The sequence below is a fragment of the Artibeus jamaicensis genome, unplaced genomic scaffold (genome assembly GCF_021234435.1).
Source record: "Artibeus jamaicensis isolate MK-2021 breed Jamaican fruit bat unplaced genomic scaffold, CSHL_Jam_final contig_648, whole genome shotgun sequence".
Classification (NCBI taxonomy): Eukaryota; Metazoa; Chordata; class Mammalia; order Chiroptera; family Phyllostomidae; genus Artibeus; species Artibeus jamaicensis.
This window is the reverse complement of record NW_026521912.1, coordinates 262,698-281,388: the sequence shown is the minus strand read 5'-3', so window position 1 is coordinate 281,388 and position 18,691 is coordinate 262,698. Positions and strand designations below refer to the sequence as shown.

The following is an 18,691-nucleotide window of genomic DNA, read 5'->3' as shown; positions in this document are numbered from 1 at the left end:
GGCCATGTCACCCACCGCTGGTCCACTGGGGAACCACAGAAAGCCCAGCCCTGGCCCACCTGCGCGCCCGCCCCACTTACGATGTTCATGAGTGTCAGCAGGTACTTCTGCACGTGTTCCTTCCCGTGGAACTGGACCACAGAGTCATCCACACCCAGCAGGACCTCGATGTTGTAGTCATCGTCGGCAGTGTGTCTGCGGGCCCTGCGCCTCGAGCTGTTGATCCGTTCCTCCAGGATGCCCAGGCTGTGGCTAAGGCTGTCCAGGCTGCCCGTGGAGGCCCCTGGAAAGACAGAGGACATAGTGTGCAGCAGCCAGCTCCCCAGGGACACAGAAGCAGCAGGATGAAACCCGTCAGATGACACTTGGCACCTGCCCGGCACCAGCTTGGCCATCATCTTGTTGAAATCTTAGAGCAAACAGAAGACATTCTGGTCCCACTTTGCAAGAGCACAGACCAAAGTTTTAAGAAGTCAGTGGATTTATAGGAAGACACACAACCCAGGTACAATGCAGGTATGGCAAAAATCAAGAAAACTGGTACACAAATAACTGGAATTTGGGAAAAATCACCTCAGCAGGTAGACAGACTTTCCAAGTCAGAATTAGCCCCCTACCCCCACTGACAGATGAGAAAACTGAGGTTCAGTGTGGTACACAGGAAGGTCCGAGTCCAAGAGGGCGGCAGTGGCACGCCAGGTCAGCTCGGCTCCCTCGGCTCCCAAACCAGCTCCTTGGCCCTGAAGAGCCACAGCCTGGTGCCCAGGGACCAGTGGAGGGGCTGGGAAGCCAGGCTGCCCTGCCAGGAGTGGGGTGGGCAGAGCCAAACTCTTTCACCTAGTCACACACCCAACACTTGAGAAGGGCTGCCCAGCTACCAAGGGGCTGGTCTCCTGAGTGTGGCTACCCTGTTATAACTGGAGAAACTGAGGCCCACCTGCCTGGGCAGTGTAAGTCCCACAGCATCTCCTCAGGCAGCTCCATCCCAGAACTTCCTGCTTAGCCCTCCACTGAAGCGAGGACCCTCATCTCTGGGCCAGATTCACCCAAGACCTCCAGTGGGCACCAGTCCCCGGGTGAACTGTGTATGCCCTGGGCCCCAGCTGAGAAAAAGGGTCCCTGGCTGAATTGTGCAGGGACCAGGACGAGCCCTTCTCACAACAACTCCCTCACAATATTCCTGGTGAGTCTTCCTGGTCTCACCTACTCCCACAGGCTTGGCACCTGGCCCAGGTTGGGGTGGAGGGACTAGGGCCTCTGGGGCCTCAGCTGAAGTCCCAGGGCCTGGTGCTTCACCAGGCCAAGGCCCAAGGCTGTGGTCTCAGTATCTGTGGGGCTGCAGCTTCCATCTCGCTTCCCTCCTCCACTCCCACTGGGCTCAGGGCCCTGCTCCCCAGCTCCTGCTTCTCCTCACAATTCCCGAAGTGTGAGGAGGGAGTTTTCAGAGATGCCTGCCCTTGGACCTCAGGTCATGGTGACATCACCAACCCAGGGATGGGTGGCCCAGGCCTGGAGGGCCCTGTAGCTGGGGTGGGGCCGAGAGCCCAGTTCAGCTGTCAGTACCTTTGCAGGCCACCCCACCTAAGAGTCTTCCAGAAAAATTCTTCTCATTTGGCCCTAAAGCCTCTTGTTAGCTGCCTCGTCCATACGGCGCCTGGTGCTCTCTGCACATCCTCGCACTGCACATCCTCACACTGCCCCACGGGGCTTCTCAGGGCAGTAGGACCACTCATGGACAAGAGGATAGGCAGCCTCTGGGTCCAGCTATACCACCCGCCCCTCATCCAGTGCTGGCACTTCTGTGCCCATTTTATAGACAGGAGGACTGACGGATGGAACCCCTGGGGAGGCTGCCTCCCAGCCAGGAGCTCTCTCCTTTATATCTGCTGTCTGTTAGCTTTGAGGCGCAGACCTGTGACTGGGCCACGGCATAGAGGCCATGCAGGAAATGTGGGATGCTTGCTGTGCCCTGGTGCTCTAGAAAGAGGGGGATGCAGGAGGTGCAGGAGGAGCAGAGTGGGGAGCAACACACAGAGGAGTCAGTTGGTCCAGGTGCTTGCATCCCTGTATCTCCTGGGGTCCTCATGCCCCCCCCCACCCTGTGTACTGGGGACATGCACACTCAAGTGCCCGAGGCTGGTGCTGCGAGGGGCAGATCCTCGGAGTCAGGCATGCAGCATCCCCGTGCAGAGCCAGTGCAGCTGAACTTCCTGGAGATGACTCAGGGACATCCTTGTCTCTCCCAGGGGACGGGCTGGCCACTTAAATCTGACAGAGGTTTGAGGAATTGCTGCTCTATTTTTACACATTTATTTTCTCGCACTTCCAACAAGCAGGGACAGCTCACCTTCAGAACCACCTTGGGAAGCACAGAAGTGGTAATTTCCACAAAAACTTCCCTGGGGAAGAGGCTGGGTGTTGCCTTCTGCACCTGTTCAGCCAGGGGTCACTGAGGAGCAGTCCATGGGTGACACCAGGCCATGCAGGCTCTCGTCAGGGCCACGTGGTGTTTTAAAAACACCTAAGTTGGTTGACAGTGTCTTAAAACTGAGAAATTTCTTGTTAAACTGAACTTAGAATAGCCAGTTTCTCTAAGGAATTAGGAGATGGGGTCACAGGACAGGTAGGTGTGGAGTGACAGTCACAGGGGAGACAAAACACACAGAACCATGTCCCCAGGCCACCTGGGCCCCAAAGGCAGCAGAGTGCCCCCAACTCAGGGAGTCATCCGCGGGTCAATGACCCCCTGTGGCATTCCCTGGGGGGGCAGAAGGGGGCTGCCATCTGGAAGCTCTGGCTGGGCCTCGTTGTAGCTATTTCTGCCTGGCCAGCATGGGTTTTAATTAAATTGTATATTACAGGTCCATCCTAAAGGTGACTAGTTTCCTAAAGGTGACTAGAAACACCAGTCTCACCTCAAGCACAATTGTTGTTATAATTACTATTTCAGTAAGGATTATTTTGGGAGTAATTTGAACCTAGTATAGAACAGCCCAACCCTGAAGGCCCCACCCCTGGAGAGATGCCCCAAAGCAGAGGTCAAAGTGCAGAAGAGGAAAGGAAGACAGGGCCCCTCAGGGCTCCCTTAGGAGACAGCCCAGCCTTGCTGTTCCCTGGAAGGGTGTACAGAGGAAGCAGCCCCAAGGAGAGCAGGATCTGCCACACCTGAGCCAGGCTGACGTTCCTCTCCTCAGTGTCCCTGCAGCAGACGTGGTCCTGATGCACAGGCCATGCAGGGACCCTGACCACACCTCAACCCTGGTAGGACTGCCCCTCAGCTGAGTCTTGCTGCATAACTTGGGCTGGTGGCAGGCTCCTGCCCAGTCTTGGGTGGGCTGCCACGGATTCAGGGACATGAGTTCTGGTCTTTGAGGCTGTGCCCCTGCACTGGGTCGACTACCTGGTCAAAGGCCCTGCTGCTCCTGGACCCCTGGAGCTGGGAGGGCCTCGTCCACTCGCCCCACATCCCTGTAGCTCTTGTAGCTCACCCAGCTCGTTGTTCCAGCAACCCCCGCCCACCCAGGCCCTGATCACGAGCTGCTGACCCTGTGACAACCTCCCCATGGGAAGGAGTTGCTGGTTGCCCAGGCTGCTGATCTGTGATAGGTGGGGAGACTGGACCTGGCAGGTGAGGCTCCCCAGAGTGGAGGTGTCTGTGGCAGGACCCTACCTTTTCAGTGGGTGACCACAGGGGTTTAAATACCTGGCATTCTCTGTTTTGGGGGACACTTCTGAAAGGCAGATGGGGCTCTATTTTCTCATGTCTCAGGCAAAGTATGACACAGCAGGAAGCTCCCAGGGGCTGTCTCTAGTTTTAGTCTCTAGAAATCAGACAGGGTCCTCCAAGAGTCAATCCACACTGAGGGAGGCTGGGGTGCAGAGCAAAGCTGTGTCCAGGGGCCCCCACAGCACCTGCCCTCAGGGGAATGAGCAGGTCTGGCAGACAAATTCATCCATCGGTGCTGGAGCACAGGGTGCCACATGCACCCCCACCACCTTGCTCCCAGCATCTGGAGTGGGTTCATAGCCCCTTAGCAGACAACGGTCCCCTGCCCCCATAGCCAGCTGCCCCCACAGTGAGGAGGAGGCATCTCACCTCACCGTCATCCTTATGGCCCCATTTTAGCATTTAGGGAACTAAGTGACTGAGACAAGGCACATGGCAGAGGAGAAGCAGAGACCCAGCACAGGCCCTGGGTCCAGTGCCATTAACATGGTCCAGTGGGCCCTGTCCGCCAGCGCCAAGGGACTGCTGGGGGGACCCTAAATTGGTAGAAAAAGCATGTTTTGCCCACAGAAGGGAAACGGTGGGCTTCTGAGCCTGCAGGGTTCGAGGGTGCCTGCTGTGTCCTGGCCCCGTGCAGATGGCACACCCAGGCCTTCGTCGTGCTGGCCTCTTTGCCCAGGGTGCCCTTTCTGCTCCTACCCAAATGTGACGACACCCTGACCAGGCCCAGCGGGAGCCCCCCAAAAGGCCCAGAGGGAAGGGGCCCACAGTGCTTGCTGTCGAGCCCCATGCTTCCTGCACAGGACTTGGGGGGGGGGTCTGGCCCTCATCAGCGCCCCCATGGGGAAAGGGTGTGTGGAGCCATGAGAAACCCCAGTACAGCAACAGTTGGGGGGACTGCTGTCCCCATCCATGGAAACGTCTCTGCCTTGTTTCTCACTGGACCTGCTCCTTCTCATCCTTCAGGTGTCGGCTGAAAGGGCACCTCCTCTTTTAGGAAACTTGCTTATGTCACCCCACATTACAACACCCCCCCCCCAATCTCCCTAGCAGCACCCAGCTCTCTTCCTTCCTGGAGCACCCCACCATTTGTGCTTCTCATCTCACCTGCAAATGTGCTTCAGGGTAACTGTCTTTTCACCTTTGGATGGAGAGCCCCAGGGAGAAAGGCAATGGGCTCTGTGTGCCCCACAGGTAATTAATTGCAGGGCTGTGAGGAGCCAGGTGGAGAGGTGATGGGAGGAAGCACAGGGTCCAGCAGGGGGCAGCCAGGGTCCCCTCCGGGCTGTGGGCTGGGCCACGGGGGCAGGAGCAGTGGAGCAGACCTGCAGGGACTGGCCCAGGAGCAGAGGCCAGAGCAAAAGCCAGCGGTGAACTACCTGCATCGACGTAACCCGAACAAAATGATGTGGGAGGAGTTACACCAGGGCGATGAGAGAGGCACCGTGTAATTGCCAATAAAAAGAAACCAGGTGTGACAATGTTCATGAGATAAAATATAATCCAAGGCATTAAAGAAAGGTACAAATCGATAAACAATTCATTGAGGTGATGTAAAGGTATGAATCTACACACCTGACAGAACTTCAACCTGCTACAAGGAGAAATAGACAAAGCCAGAGTTCGATGTGCATTTTAATACAATATTTTTCCAGAAAATGAGACATTTAGATAACACATGAGATGGGGTTATAGAGGGTTTGAATTACTACCTAGTGTTTAAGCGCAACAATCAGGAAAATGCGCCCCTTTTCAAGTACACACAGAACAAGTCTCAAATTTGACTACACATGAGGGCAGAAAGAAAACCTAAGAATTGCGTCTTCAGTCACAATCAGAGATAAAATCTGAGAAAAGATGCAGGGAGGCCCTCAAGCTCTGGACAGCAGAAATTAAAACACACAGCTCCAATAAGCCTAGACTCAATGGAAAACAGTTCTAATTGCTGGCTCAAGTACAAAATCTGAATAAAGCTCAGGAGAAACTGAAAAACTAGTAAAAACAAAACATGCCCAGAAGGTTTTATGGAAGGGCTTTACCAAACCCACAAGCAATCAGTATTTCTCCTGTTAAATACAGTGTTTCCTGGGATGAGGCTTTTCTGGTGCACAGCAATACCCGGCTAGGAAAGAGAAGGGAAAAGGGGCTTATCAACTATAGCAACAGATCCCACAAAATATCCAGGAATAAACAAAAATAACAACTTTACAAAGACCACAGAGAGTCACATAACGTAGGCTAAAATTCCAAAAACACAAATGGAGACACAACATGCTTTCCTGGGGGCAAGCTGATTTTCCTCCAAATTAATCTATAAATTCAACACAACCCTCATCAAAGAATTGTTGAAGCCTAACAGAATAATCCAAAAATTCTACTGGGAGACTATGTATATGAAAACAGCCAGAAATATACTGAAAAAGGATAGTAATGAGGAGCATTTATCTTTCAAAAGGAATATGTTGCAAAATAACATGAATCAGAACACTACGGTGCTATACCATGAAGACAGAGCGGTGGAACCAAATACCAAGTCCAAGCACAGAAGGGCCTCCGAGTCAAAACAGCAGATTGAGCATATGCATTCAATGTGGCTCTCTCCTAGAACCCCATTACAACTTTAGTAAAGGGATTTTTTTTTAATCCCAAGACTACAAAGACAGGCAGAGTAGGAAAGGAAAAATAATGGAACTGTTAGAGGCTGGAAAGCAGATGGCCATGTGGTAATAGGCTTCGAGTAGCTGAGAAACTTGAACCCTGACTTGGCCATGAGAACAGCCCAGCTTCTCCGGTCTGTACTGCCGGATCCTCAAAGGCCCCTGGTACTTTTGCGGGTGGGAGTGAAGGGCAGACTGACCTCAGCAGGACTAGTTGATAGCTCACCCCCCTCCACCCACACCTACTGTGCCCCAGTAACAGCCCCGGTAACTAATACTGGCATTGCTCTGGAAGTTCATTCTCTTTGCAGAAAGTGGGGAAAATCTGTTTGGGCTTCAGGCAGCAGGTGTGGCAGACAGCATAGGTACAATGTTACACACAGGAGGAGGAAAGAATGCAAAGATACCAGCCTGTTTCCACAGTGCCCCCAGACAACCCCTGACAATGCTGGGGGTCAGGCCTTTACCCCACAGGCAGGAGACTGGGAAGGGTCTTGTCCAGGGAATGTGATGGACCAAAGACTGAAAGGCAATGAGTATCAGTGTGCACGGTCCCGCACCTGCAGGCAGGTGCCTCTTCTGCTGCCTGGCCTGACACGTGAGCAGCCCACCAGCATCACCCACCCTCAGGGGTGAGCCCCAGGCATGGCAGATGAAGAGCAAGATCAAGCAAACTAACAACAAAAAAGGAAGATGGAAGAAACAAGAGTGCACAAGGAGGTGGAGAGACCGGTCACCAGGAAGCTCAGAGAGCCAGGAAAGAAGAACAGGATGGACACAATCAAAACGCTTCTTTGAAATTAAAAGAGCTTCAGCAGAAATGATAAACTCAGTGGAAGGATTGGGACGATAAAGCTGAGAAATCTCCCAGAAAGGAAAATGGCAAGACAAAGTCCTGAGCAATCAGGGAAAAAAAAGAAGAAAATTAGAGGATCAGACCTCATGTAACAAAAGCTCCACAAAGGCAGGAAGAAGAAAACTGAGAGAAAGCAATCAATGAAATAATGCACAAAAATTTCCTGCAACTGGAAGGTGTTCCCAGACTGAAAGGGCCCAGCTAGTACCCTGTACAGCAGATACAAATAGACTATCCTGGGCATATCATTGTGGAGTTTCAGAACACAGAGAAGATTCTGCACTCTCAGGGAGAATCAGATGGGGCTGAGGGAAGTAGTTACTAAAGGCGTCACAAAGGACTGGAGTCAGGGTGCTCTAGAAATCCCCAAGGCAGCATTAGAAACAGAAAAACAGCACAGCAAAGCCCTCAAACTCTTGAAGAAAAATTATTTCCCAACTAGGATGCCACACCCCTTGTCTCAGTCAGATATGAAATGTGGCCAGATATGTAAGTTCTCTGAAGTCTGACGTGTCCAGCATCCCTTCTGAAGGAGCTACTGAAGAATGTGCTCCTTCAAAACAGAAGAGGGGGCCAACAAAGTAGAGCAAAGAGATGGAAAGCAGGAGACCAACATAAGAGCTGAGGAGGGGCTCCCTTGGCAGATGGTGGAAGAGGATCCAGGATGACAGCAGAGCCCCAGACAGGAGGGCACCTAGCCATCCTGCAGCGTGTCATCCCAGAGACAAACCGTCACCACCAAGACCCCCACTTCCATCAGGCAATCTTCTCAACTCGAGGACACGCCCAGGACGGCCTGACCCAGATTCTCATCCTACTTGGCTTGTTGTGACCACGTGCTGATGAGGGTCTCTCTCCTTGTGCTGTGGGAAGGACATATGTCATTCACAGAAGCCTGGAGTTTCCCTGAGGGCTGGAGAGGGGCCAGGGTGGGTACAGGAGTGGGGAGCACAGAGCAGCCTGCCCCCGCTGACAGCCCTTCAGCTGCATTTCCAGTGCCTGGTGCTGGATGCCAGAAGGTGGAGAGAGAACCCTCTTCCTCAAGGCTGGATAGTGGACTCGCTCAGGACTTCCCAGAAGAGGCTCCACCCGTCCCAGAGAAGCCCAAGTCAGACCACGCCCCCAACAACGTTTCTCCACTGGCAACCTCCACCCTCTCCTTGCACTACCTCTATGTACTTGCCCTGCGTTGTAATATTAACTCCTCTGATATTAATTTACATTTAAATTTTAAATTTCAAATAATAAAATAGTAAATAAAATTGGTAAGTGACAGATAGAAATTCAAACCTGGGCGATTTGGTAAATAGTGGAAGTGAAGCAGGTGTGGATATTGGGGTGAGCTGGTCAGTTATGTGCTAGAGCATCTGACAGCCCAGCAGTTTCACTTTTGCATCTGTGTCCTAAAGACACAGGATGTCTGGAGGCTCTCCCAGTCCCCCCCTGGGATCAGCTCTTGCTCCATGGGCCATTTCCACTCCCTTGGATGGGGCACGCACACGGGCGTGCTCACATAGGCCCCAAAGGAGCTGCCCGTGGCAGCGAGGAGGGAACTTGGGCATCATCAGTGGGTGAGCAGAGAGGGTAAATTCAGTGGGTGCTACAGAGAGTTAGAAGTGTGACATGCAGATGGATGTGACATGCAGGTTAGAAACACAGTGCCAAGTGCAAAAAGTAAGAAACATGATGAGATGTAAAATTAAACACAATTTATGTCAATTAAAAACACACACTCATCCTGGCCTGGTGACTCAGTTGGTTGGAACATTGTCCCCTGTACCCAAAAGGTTGCAGGATCTTATCTCTGGTAGGGGCATGTGCAGGAGGTAGCTGATGTTTCTCTCTCTACTCCTTCCTCTCTCTCTAAAATCAATGAACATATCCTTAGGTGAGGATTAAAACACAGACAAGGAGCAACACTGGTTTTGCAAAACTATACATTGACAAATGGCTACCCTTTGGCCTCAAAATGGTTGTTTATTGCAGGGAAAAGGGAGGAGAAAGAGTGGGTGGTGGAGATTAAGAGGTTTCTTTTTCTATAGTGTTGGGCAACTGCTTAGATGGAGAAGGGAATGTCCAATCCTGCCCTCACACTTCAGACAAAAACAAATCCTAGCCCTGGCTCGGGGCTCAATTGGTAGGAGCAGCCCACACACCCAAAGTCTGTGGGTTTGAACTCCAGTCAGGGCACATAGCAGGGTTGTGAGTTGGATCCCCCACTGGAGCAAGGGCAGGAGGCAACCAATCAATGTTTCTCTCTCACATCCATGATTCTCTCTTTTTTTCCTTCCTCTCTCTCTAAAATAAATAAACATATCCTCAGGTGAGGATTTTTTTTTTAAAGAACAATTTCCAGGTGCATTGGAGTCCTGGGATGATGAAATTTAAGTCACAGAAGTGCTAGAAAAAAAATCAGCTAAATGCTTTTTTATGATCTCAGGGATGGGCAGGCTTTGGACTCCTTCTGCCCCCTCCCGCCCCTGCCCATCCCCTGCCAAATCTCTATGACTGTTCCCTGTCTGTGTGCCATTCTACAAGTATCCTGGTCTGCTGTCCCCTTGCCATCAAGTATGTAGATGACAACTCACCACTTCCCCTCCCCAGTGCTCAGACCCAGAAGCTTAAATCCCTACAACTGCCCCGTGCAGAAGGGGAGAGTGAGACTTAGGGAAGTAGCCCAAGGCTGTGATGCTGGTCAGTTAGTGAAGGCTCAGGCTGGACTGCCAGACCAGCTCCCTTACTACCCCCATAGGGCTGCAGGTCATCAGGCCAGGCCCCGGGTGCCAGAGGAGTGCTCGTCCCTGGGAAGTCATCTGGAGGAAAGTCATCCCTCTATTTGTCAAAAAGCAGGAGATATTCCTTCTGTGATGGCAAATTCCCCTAAAGGCGATCATTAAAATAAAATATGTTTATGGGGCAGCATAATCAGGACAGGCAGAAGTCCTGTTTGGAGGCAGGCAGGCTCCAAGACTCTGGGGCTCTGGGAACAGACAGCAGACTCAGCCCCATGGGGGCCATCAGCACAGGGCCCCTTTGGTGAGCTTTATTAAAAGAAGCCCATTAAGTTAATTTCATTTAGCCATTTATAGCTTTATTATAGAATTGGAATGAATTTTTGCAACGCAGGCAGATGCAACTCATCTAGTGTGGGGGTCGGGCAGCGGAGTGTGGAAAGGACTCCTCGGGCCACCTATGTAGCTGCACTACATCTCAGACAAGAGTGGAGAGGCCATGACCTACCTTGATTCCCAGGCCTGATTCTCTTTCCAGCTCTTCAGAGGGGTTATAGGGCTTAGAGAAGGGGAAGGAAACTGCTCCAGAATGCACATAGGTGGTGAGCATGGAACATCTTGGCCTGCCCAAGACCCACCTGCCCTGTGGGAGATGAATGGAGTGACCTGGAGCCATGCCCCATGGTGACCTGCCCAAACTCTTGATTTTCCTTGGATGGACTTCCACCAGCACTCCCCACACTGACCCCTCCACCCCTGCTCCAGGAGTGCTCACCTGGCCTAGGCAGATCAATGAACCCCAATGCCAAACATTTGTGGGAGTCTCTGGGAAGACACACTCTCTTCTCTCTGCTGTGGAAAGCTAAGCTTCTAAAATGTCAGTTGGGCCGCCAGCACCTCCTCCCCTGTGAGAAGCAGAGCTGACAGGTAAAGAGAACAGGTTGACGATATTTAGTCCCAAGTCCAACTGTGGCCAAAGCTGATACACCCCTGGACTTTTCAGCTCTTTGAGAATTCGTTTGGATTTATCCCTTGCAATCGCAAGAATCCAATATGAAAGCACATACCCATACACACAGACACATACTCACACTCACTGGCCTAGGCTAGACATGGTTACTTATTAGGCAACTGAGTGCCCCAGGCATCAGCAGCAGATGGTCCTGCTCTGCTCTGCCCTGCACTCGCACCTGCTACCTTTGGAGGGACCGCAGTGCAGAAGGCACGTGGGGTGGGGGAAGTCTATTTAAGGTGTGTGGCTGAAAGAAGGGTGTCAGGCTCTGGTTTGCCTCCACCCCAGGCACATCTTTGGGAAGTAAGGGGACCTTCCTGATGCCCCTGTGGCCCAGGGCAGTTGGGAACTTCCCTGCCTGGTTTCAGGAGCTGTAACCCTCCCATGGCTAAGGCTGAGTGAGCGACCTTCGGACCCTAAGCCACTAAGGAGACAAAGCTTATCTCCCTGGCAGGAGCGCCACTTCTGCTCCTTTTACTTCATCCATAACTGGCCCCCAATGCTTGGTCAGTTACCCAATGATGGGTAAGATTCTCCAAGGGGGGAACGACCTAAGACAGGCATGATCATGGGGAGGCCCCAGGGAAGGACTTGGGGAGCTATAGCAAAAGGGGGTGATAGACCCTTGCCCCTTGGCTTTGACATAGTCTGAGTCCTCATTCTGTCAGTGAGAAGTCTCCTAATATCTTGACTACCTTATTTTCCCTGCCTGACTTAAGCCTGAAACAATGACAGAGGGCAGTGCAGCCCTGTGCCAGAAAGGGTGGGTTTCCTGGGTGATCAGGCCTGAGAAAGAATAGGTAAAGCCTGTGAAACCTGCCTTGCTAAGAATGCTCTCAATTAAATGATAAGGGCCCTAGCAGGAAATGAGTTTGTTTCCCAAAGTTTTGTAGCCCTTTAGCTAATAGACCCTGACTCAGAATGGGCCCTCGTAGTTCTTTGTATGCTATCTGTTGTTTGATCCTTACTGTCTGACACTGATTAATGAGCTTTACCTGTATCCCTGTGCAAACTGAAACCCAATAAAACCCTGTCAAGGCAAAGGTCAGTTCACTCTCCCCTTGAGAAAGTAGCCAGGCCGTTCTGAGCCACTCCCCCCTTGAGAGAATAGCTGTGCTGTCCCTTTTCCTCCACAGGACTCAGTAGTCCATGTGAATTTGTCTCATGTCTCATCCATGATGCTGCGGACACTGTGAGCTGGTGTCTGCATTACAGCAGAAGTGTGGAGGCCACCAAGGTTGGGCTCAGGGTGGTGGGGCTGTGCTGATCAAGCCACAGCTCCCATCTCCCCTCCTGGGCTCTGTGCAACTGCACTGGGAGCCCACCATCTGCAGCCTCATGCAGAGCCTCCTGACACCCCACCCTGCCACCATGCTGTCCCACAGCAACCCAATGGCTTCAGCTCCTCTCCACCTGTTCACTTCACCCTTCTGCTGGCTTCTGAAGCTCACCCCCCCACGGATAGACAAGAGCTCCTTCAGCAACCAAGTCTTTGGGGTGCCAGGGTTGGGGAGGGCAGAGCACAGTACACAGGAAGGCAGGTCACTGAGACCCGACTCAGCCTCCAAGGCACCAAAGCTGCTTGGTGGCCATCAGCAGAGGGAGGTGTGCTGGCCCTGAATGACCCCCTCACAGCTGCTCCCCAGCATGCAGTGGCCAGATGGCTGGGTGCAATGGTGAGACTGGCAGATTGGTTAATGCAAATATTGACTATGAACCCTGGAACAACACAGAGACACCCACCAGTCCCAACAGAAGGTAGGATTCCCCAGGATTTCATTTAGAAGATGGGGAAGTGGGCAGCTGGCAAGTGGGTGATCACTGCCAGCACCATGCACTGCTCGTGGCAGCACATTGGGTGGGGCCTATAACCAGCCTGGACACACACTTGAGTCCTGGGCTTGCACGCCCAGCAGCCACCCTGCCCTCCCTGGGGCCTGGCCCCAGGTCTACCCACCCACACCAGGAGCAGGGCCTGCTTCTCTCCCAACCAGAGTCAGCCTGCCCCTCACTCTTAGGGACTCTGAACCCGTCCCATCCCCTCTGCCCTCACTCTAGCTCAAGCCCCACCAGAAACCAGCTCCTCCAAATCCATGTTCCAAGGGATTTCTCACCAGTTGCCAGCCTCAGTTTCCCCTACTGGCCCTTCATATTTTCTGATGTTGACTGCCATGCCATGCCAGGTAGGCAAGGGCACTGCAGGATTTGGGTCCTGGGCTTTGGGAGGGACCTGGTGCCAACACCCGCAGGAGGTCTGGGAGGCTGTGCAGCCCTGCAGAGGCCCCCCCACCAGGGCAGGTGGAGATGCACAGATGCTCCACAGCCTGCCTGTGCCCCACTCCCAGCCCAGGGCTGGACTGTCCCCTTCTCTTTTCCTGACCCCACCCACAGCTTGGACACACAGAGGTGCTGGGGCCAGGACCCATGGCTCCTCTGGACTGAGGGTGGCAGGGCAGCATGAGCCACACTGTCCCACTAAGCCACCTTCCCAGGAGAAAGAATTCTAGATGTTCTCATCAGCAGCGAGATGAAAGGTGCCCCTGGTTGACAGTAAAGATGAACTTCACAACACGGGGTGTGTGGTGTACAGACTTCCCAGGGGACAAAATGGACTCCGTCTTATGCAGATGAAGGGACAACCCAGAAGGCCATGCTCAGCCCAGGACCTCCTGGCAGCCAGGGCAGTGACGTGTTTGCCTCCAGAACCCGGCTGACTGGTGCACCTAAGCCTCTGAGCCTCCGGCAAGCCAGGGCCAGCAACTCTGGCAGGACAGGGAACAGGGAGAGATTCTGGGCGGCCTGAAGAAGATGAGCCGCTCAGCAGCCCCCAGGGCCCCACACCTATGTCACTGGTGTCTTGCCATGAACTTGGCAAGGGGTGCCTTGGACGCTCTGCATGGCGTGTGTCCCACACCCCAGGAGGGGCAACCCAAGGGTCCATTTTCAGGGCCACTGTGCCCCATGGTGCCCTACATAGCTCCAGGGTGGGGCGCCATTCGTGTGGCCTCTACAAGGAAGTACATGCTCTGGGGGTGCATACCCACAGACCCTCTCCACCTCAAAACTCATCATGGACCCTGCAGAGGGGGCCAGGAAGACCCCAAAGGTTCCCCACGGGGCAAGTCAGAGGGTCAGATATCTCTGATAGGACAGATGGCCCATTGCCACTGCTCCTCATGCCCATCCCTGTGCAGGGCTGGATCAAGGAGCAGGAGGGACCAGGACAGCCCTACCCCCATACCTGGGGCCAGAAGGGCAGTTGGGGTGGCCCAGGGTCGCAGTGTTTTCATGGACAGTCAGGGGCACCCATGGAACTCTCCCATGCACCACTGCCTCTGGTGCCACCTGCAGGGGTGGGCACTTTGAATCAGCCCAGAGAAGAGCCCCACATGGGGTAATGCTCACCCTCTTCCGAGGGTCAGGAACCTGGTGAGTGTCAGGGACATGCCCACCCTCCCTTGTCCTTCCTGTCCTCAGGCCCAGGAGCCTGGTTCCCAGTTTCTCCCTCAGATCCCTCACCTAGGGACTGATCCCAAGGTACAGATGGGGGGCGAAGGGGGGAGGAGGCATGGAGAAAATGACAGTAAGAAGAGGCTGCCGTCACCTCCTTCAGCCGAGCAGACACCATTCCCTTCCCATGTGAGCATAGCGGTCAGCCCTGGTGGGCCCCGCCTGTGCCCCTCCCATGGCATCTCCCACCTCAGACAGACCACAGCCTGCAGTCACCGAGGAGGAGGTGAGGGGACACCTTCCTCCTGAGAGACATGGAGTTGCCTCTCAGATGTCAGTGTGGATGGGCTTTAATTTCACCAGCCCCATTTTGAGGAGGGAGAAAATGAAAAATCAGAGGAAATGCAGAGCTCCTATAAATTTAATCCATAAAGCCGCCTCCCATGGGCCTTTCCTAACAAGGTGGCAGGTTGGGGGAGATGCATGCCTCAAGGGCCCAGGGGACAGAATGGGCAGCTGGTCAGGCAGCAGCTGAGCGTGGCACTGCGCTTGCCTTTAGAAGGCCCAGGGTTCCCTTTCTTGGTGCAGAAGCAGATATGCCCTGGTCGGGGGCCTTGCTCACCAGCTCCCAACTACGGGGCTCCTGCTTGGCCCTGGAAGGGTGCCAGGGACACAGGATGAGTGTTGTGGATGACACAGGGCACCCGGCCCCCATAGACCCCCACAGTGGACCCGCAGGGGGTGGGAAAACCCTGCATACCCAGGCCCCTGCCCACTGCCCACCTGGCCTGCTGGTTGGCCCCACCCCTAAAGCTCACACATGTAGCTTTCAAGGTAGGGAGTCCTCTATGGGCGCCCGACCCGGCTACCCATATGCCCGGCAAACCTGCTCCTCCTTCAAGGTCAAGTCTGACCTTCCTCCTGTTTGATTACTTCCTGACTATCTGTTCCCCAGGCCCTTCACCAGGCCAAGAAGGTGGCTCCTTCCTAGACCCCAAACCTGTGTTTTCATTCATTTATCACTTGTTCTTCCATCAGTCCAGTTTTCTAGTACCTACTGTCTGCCAGCCCCAGGGAGCATGGCCTCCATGGCAGCACTTGGCTGTGTGGCTGACATGGACCTTCTGACTTGCTCTCACTTGTTCCCTGACAAGCACACATACATATGTACAAGTGTGTTGTGGACTGCTCTGCCTGGTTCTAGGAATTATAAATCCACCCCCTGTGGCTAAGGGCGAGCGATGACCTCAGTTTTCTCCCTGCCCTCAAACTTGGTCGGAAGTCAGTGAGGGGTAAGACCCCTCACAGCGGGGGGCAACATAAGCCAGACACGACCACTTGGGAGGCCATCATGGAAGGACTGGGGGGACGGGGCTGCAACAAAGAGGGAGCAATGGACTCTCGCCCCCAAACCCCCCTCCTTCCCGGCTTTGACAAAGCCAGAGTCCCCATGTTCTCTGGGACAAGGGCTTCCTGGCTCTAATCCCCTTAAGCCTGAATAGCTGATGGGGAGAGGTGCAGCTCCTTGCCTTCCTATAGTGGTATCGGTGTAAATCAGGCATGAGAAAGAATATGTAAAAATCCTGTGAAACCTGCTTTGCTTAGAATGCTTTCATTTAAATAATAGGGATCCAAGCAAGAAGTTTGTTCCTCAAAGTTTTATGGCTCTGTTAGCTATCTGACCCTGACTGAGAATAAGCCCTCATAGTTCTTTGAAATGTTATCTATTGTTTGATCCTTACCTGTATTCCTGTGTATTACAACCCAATAAGAGCCCTTGGATGAAAGGGCTCAATGCCTTTTTCTCCTGAGAAACTGGCCACTGCTCAAGGCCTTTTTCCTCTGGGAAACTGGCCACCTCTCCTCCCCAAGCAGATCACATCTTGTCTCTGTCATGTTTACTCTCATCTGTGGCACACGGGGGGGCTTTCGAGGAAAGTCAGCCCCACGCAAGTACACACATGTGGACACACATTCACGTTTGCAGTCACATGTGCCCCACATGTACCAGCACACACCCACATGTGCACACAAAGCATACACGTACACGTACAAACACATGTGCGCACACATGTACACATTCACACGTTCACCTACACTCACATACCTGCTCACACACGAATGCATGCTCATTCACAAACCACTCAGTGGTGAATTCATGGGCGACTGAGGCCCCCTGTGAGCCTCTCCCCATGCCCAGACACCCATGTGGGGCTTGGCAAAAATGAATGAATAAGCTGGGGCCCAAACCTCCTCTGAGATGCATGGAAGCAACTGTTACCTTGTGCTACTTGTGAGCAGCTGAGGCTGGCGGGGGCTGCAGGGTAGGTGTGCCACAGTGAGCAGTGCAAGTGGCTTCAGGCAGCACAGGGAGGGCAGTGCATTCGCTTTCTCCCTGGCTGCTGTTCACAAGGTGGAGGGTCAGGCAGCCAAGCCTGGAGGTCCCTGAGGGTAGGGCAGGTAGGTGCTGCTGCTCCTGACCTTCCCTCTCCTTCTTGGAGAGCCATTGCCATGGTTCCCAGCACATCCTGGCAATCTGCAGACACCACCTGACCACGCGTCACTGGCCCAAGCCATGGGCTATGCATCACACCAAAGTGACCTTCACTTAGCAAGAGGAGGTTCCCTGGTCCTTGTGGTTCACACCATGCCAGCCACATGCATTCAGTGTCTGCAGGGGCAGCAGTGGTTGGACTGGGTGTGTTTCACCATGAGCCTTTCTCTCATTGACCCAGACTCATCTTGTTTGCCCTTGATCACGAAAAATGCTCTGCATTTTCATAAGAAATATGCTGGAGAGCCCAGGGCAGGCAGCTGTAACCCAGAGGGTGGAGGTCCATGTGTCAGAGCCTTATCTTTGTAAAAAAATCTGAAGTCTGGACTTGCATAGGAGGTCTCTGATTTTAGACATCAGAAAGCAATTTTTAAATGATGTGAGCCCTGTGCTTCCCGTGGCAACTAGCCAAACTGAGCTTCTTGTGTCTGTCAGCCTGCCTCACTGCCACACCCACCTGCCCGTCACAGCCCCTGGCCTTCTCTGACCCGTCCGGGAAGCCGAGGCTGCTGCCTGGCAGCCTGCAGCCCCATGACGGCTGCAGTTTTCCTGGCTGAAGCTCCTGGCCACTGTTCACCATCCCCTCTCCTTGAAGCCGGTCCCTGGTTATCCATGCTGCCACACGCAGGGTGCCCCAGCTCCTTCTCACTCTCAGGCGTCTCTGCTTAGGCCCCATGCTGCCAAGGGCTCAGCCAACCTGATGTGCAGTCCCACAGAGGGTGGGCACGGTGCCTTCCATGTGCGAGGCACCACTTCAGGTTGACCAGGCACAGCCCAGCCATCAGAAACAAAAGTGTAGCAACTGGTATAAGGGGCTGTTCTCAGAAAAGGAGGATCTAGTGCACTCAAATCTATGAAAAGATGCTCAGTCTCCCCTTTAACAAATGCAATTGCTGTATGAGGTTATAGAAATGGAATAGTGTGGGTCAGGGGTACATGTGGGTACAAGTCTGTCCCAGTGTGTTGAGCAATGGAGCTATGAGCAGGTGCGATGCTGATGGCCACGGGTGGAGCCGTCAGAGAGCCCCACTGCCTGGAGGAGCGAGGATGTGGCTGCAGCCTGGCCTGGTGTGTTCTTCCAGCAGCCCCAGCTTCCTTGAGGAGGTGGGACAGGTTTGGGGTGGGCACAGGGCAGCAGGTGATAAGTACAGAGAGCAAAAGAGCAGCATCATTGCTGTGACATGATACAGGGAGTGAGGGCTCAGTTGGGCCACCTGCTACCCTTGTTGCACGGGGGCACCTAGCGTGTGGTTACCTGGCAGGAAAAGGTGAGTGGGGCATGCTGGGCCTGATGATCCCACGGGGACCCCAAACACAGACATGCACTAGACACTTGGGTCTGAGATGCCTGGGGCACAGAGAGAGCGCTGGGCTGGAGGGTGGCCTGGGGGTCCTGAGTGTATGAAGGGAGTGTAGAGTGCTGTTACTGACTCCTGCCCACCAGCCAGCCTGCCCAAGGTCCCTACACCTACCACTGCCCAAGGCCAGCCTGGGTGTAGGGTGAGGGCAGTCCTTGCCACAGGCCCCACCTGCTCAGTTCAGAGCAACTGCTGCCTTGTGTCCATCTGCCCACTGCCTTGTGTCCGTCTGTCTGATGCCTCTCGGAGCAGCTGGAGCAACACTAGACCCATCTGGGTCTGCTGGCCTGGCCCTGGCACCTGTGGGATCCTGACCCAGCACACCCAGCAGCTGTTCACTACACT

The 18,691-nt window shown here is 53.8% G+C and overlaps 1 protein-coding gene across 7 annotated transcripts in view; it reads right to left on the bottom strand.

The window, feature by feature from the left end:
* Positions 1–18,691, bottom strand: part of ADAMTS2 (ADAM metallopeptidase with thrombospondin type 1 motif 2) — a 267,913-nt gene that overhangs the window by 114,577 nt on the left and 134,645 nt on the right. For all 7 annotated transcript variants that reach the window (XM_053670905.1, XM_053670906.1, XM_053670907.1 and 4 more), the window contains exon 4: positions 81–283. In XM_053670905.1, coding sequence (XP_053526880.1) covers positions 81–283 — 203 coding nt within the window. The remainder of the gene's footprint in view (positions 1–80; positions 284–18,691) is intronic.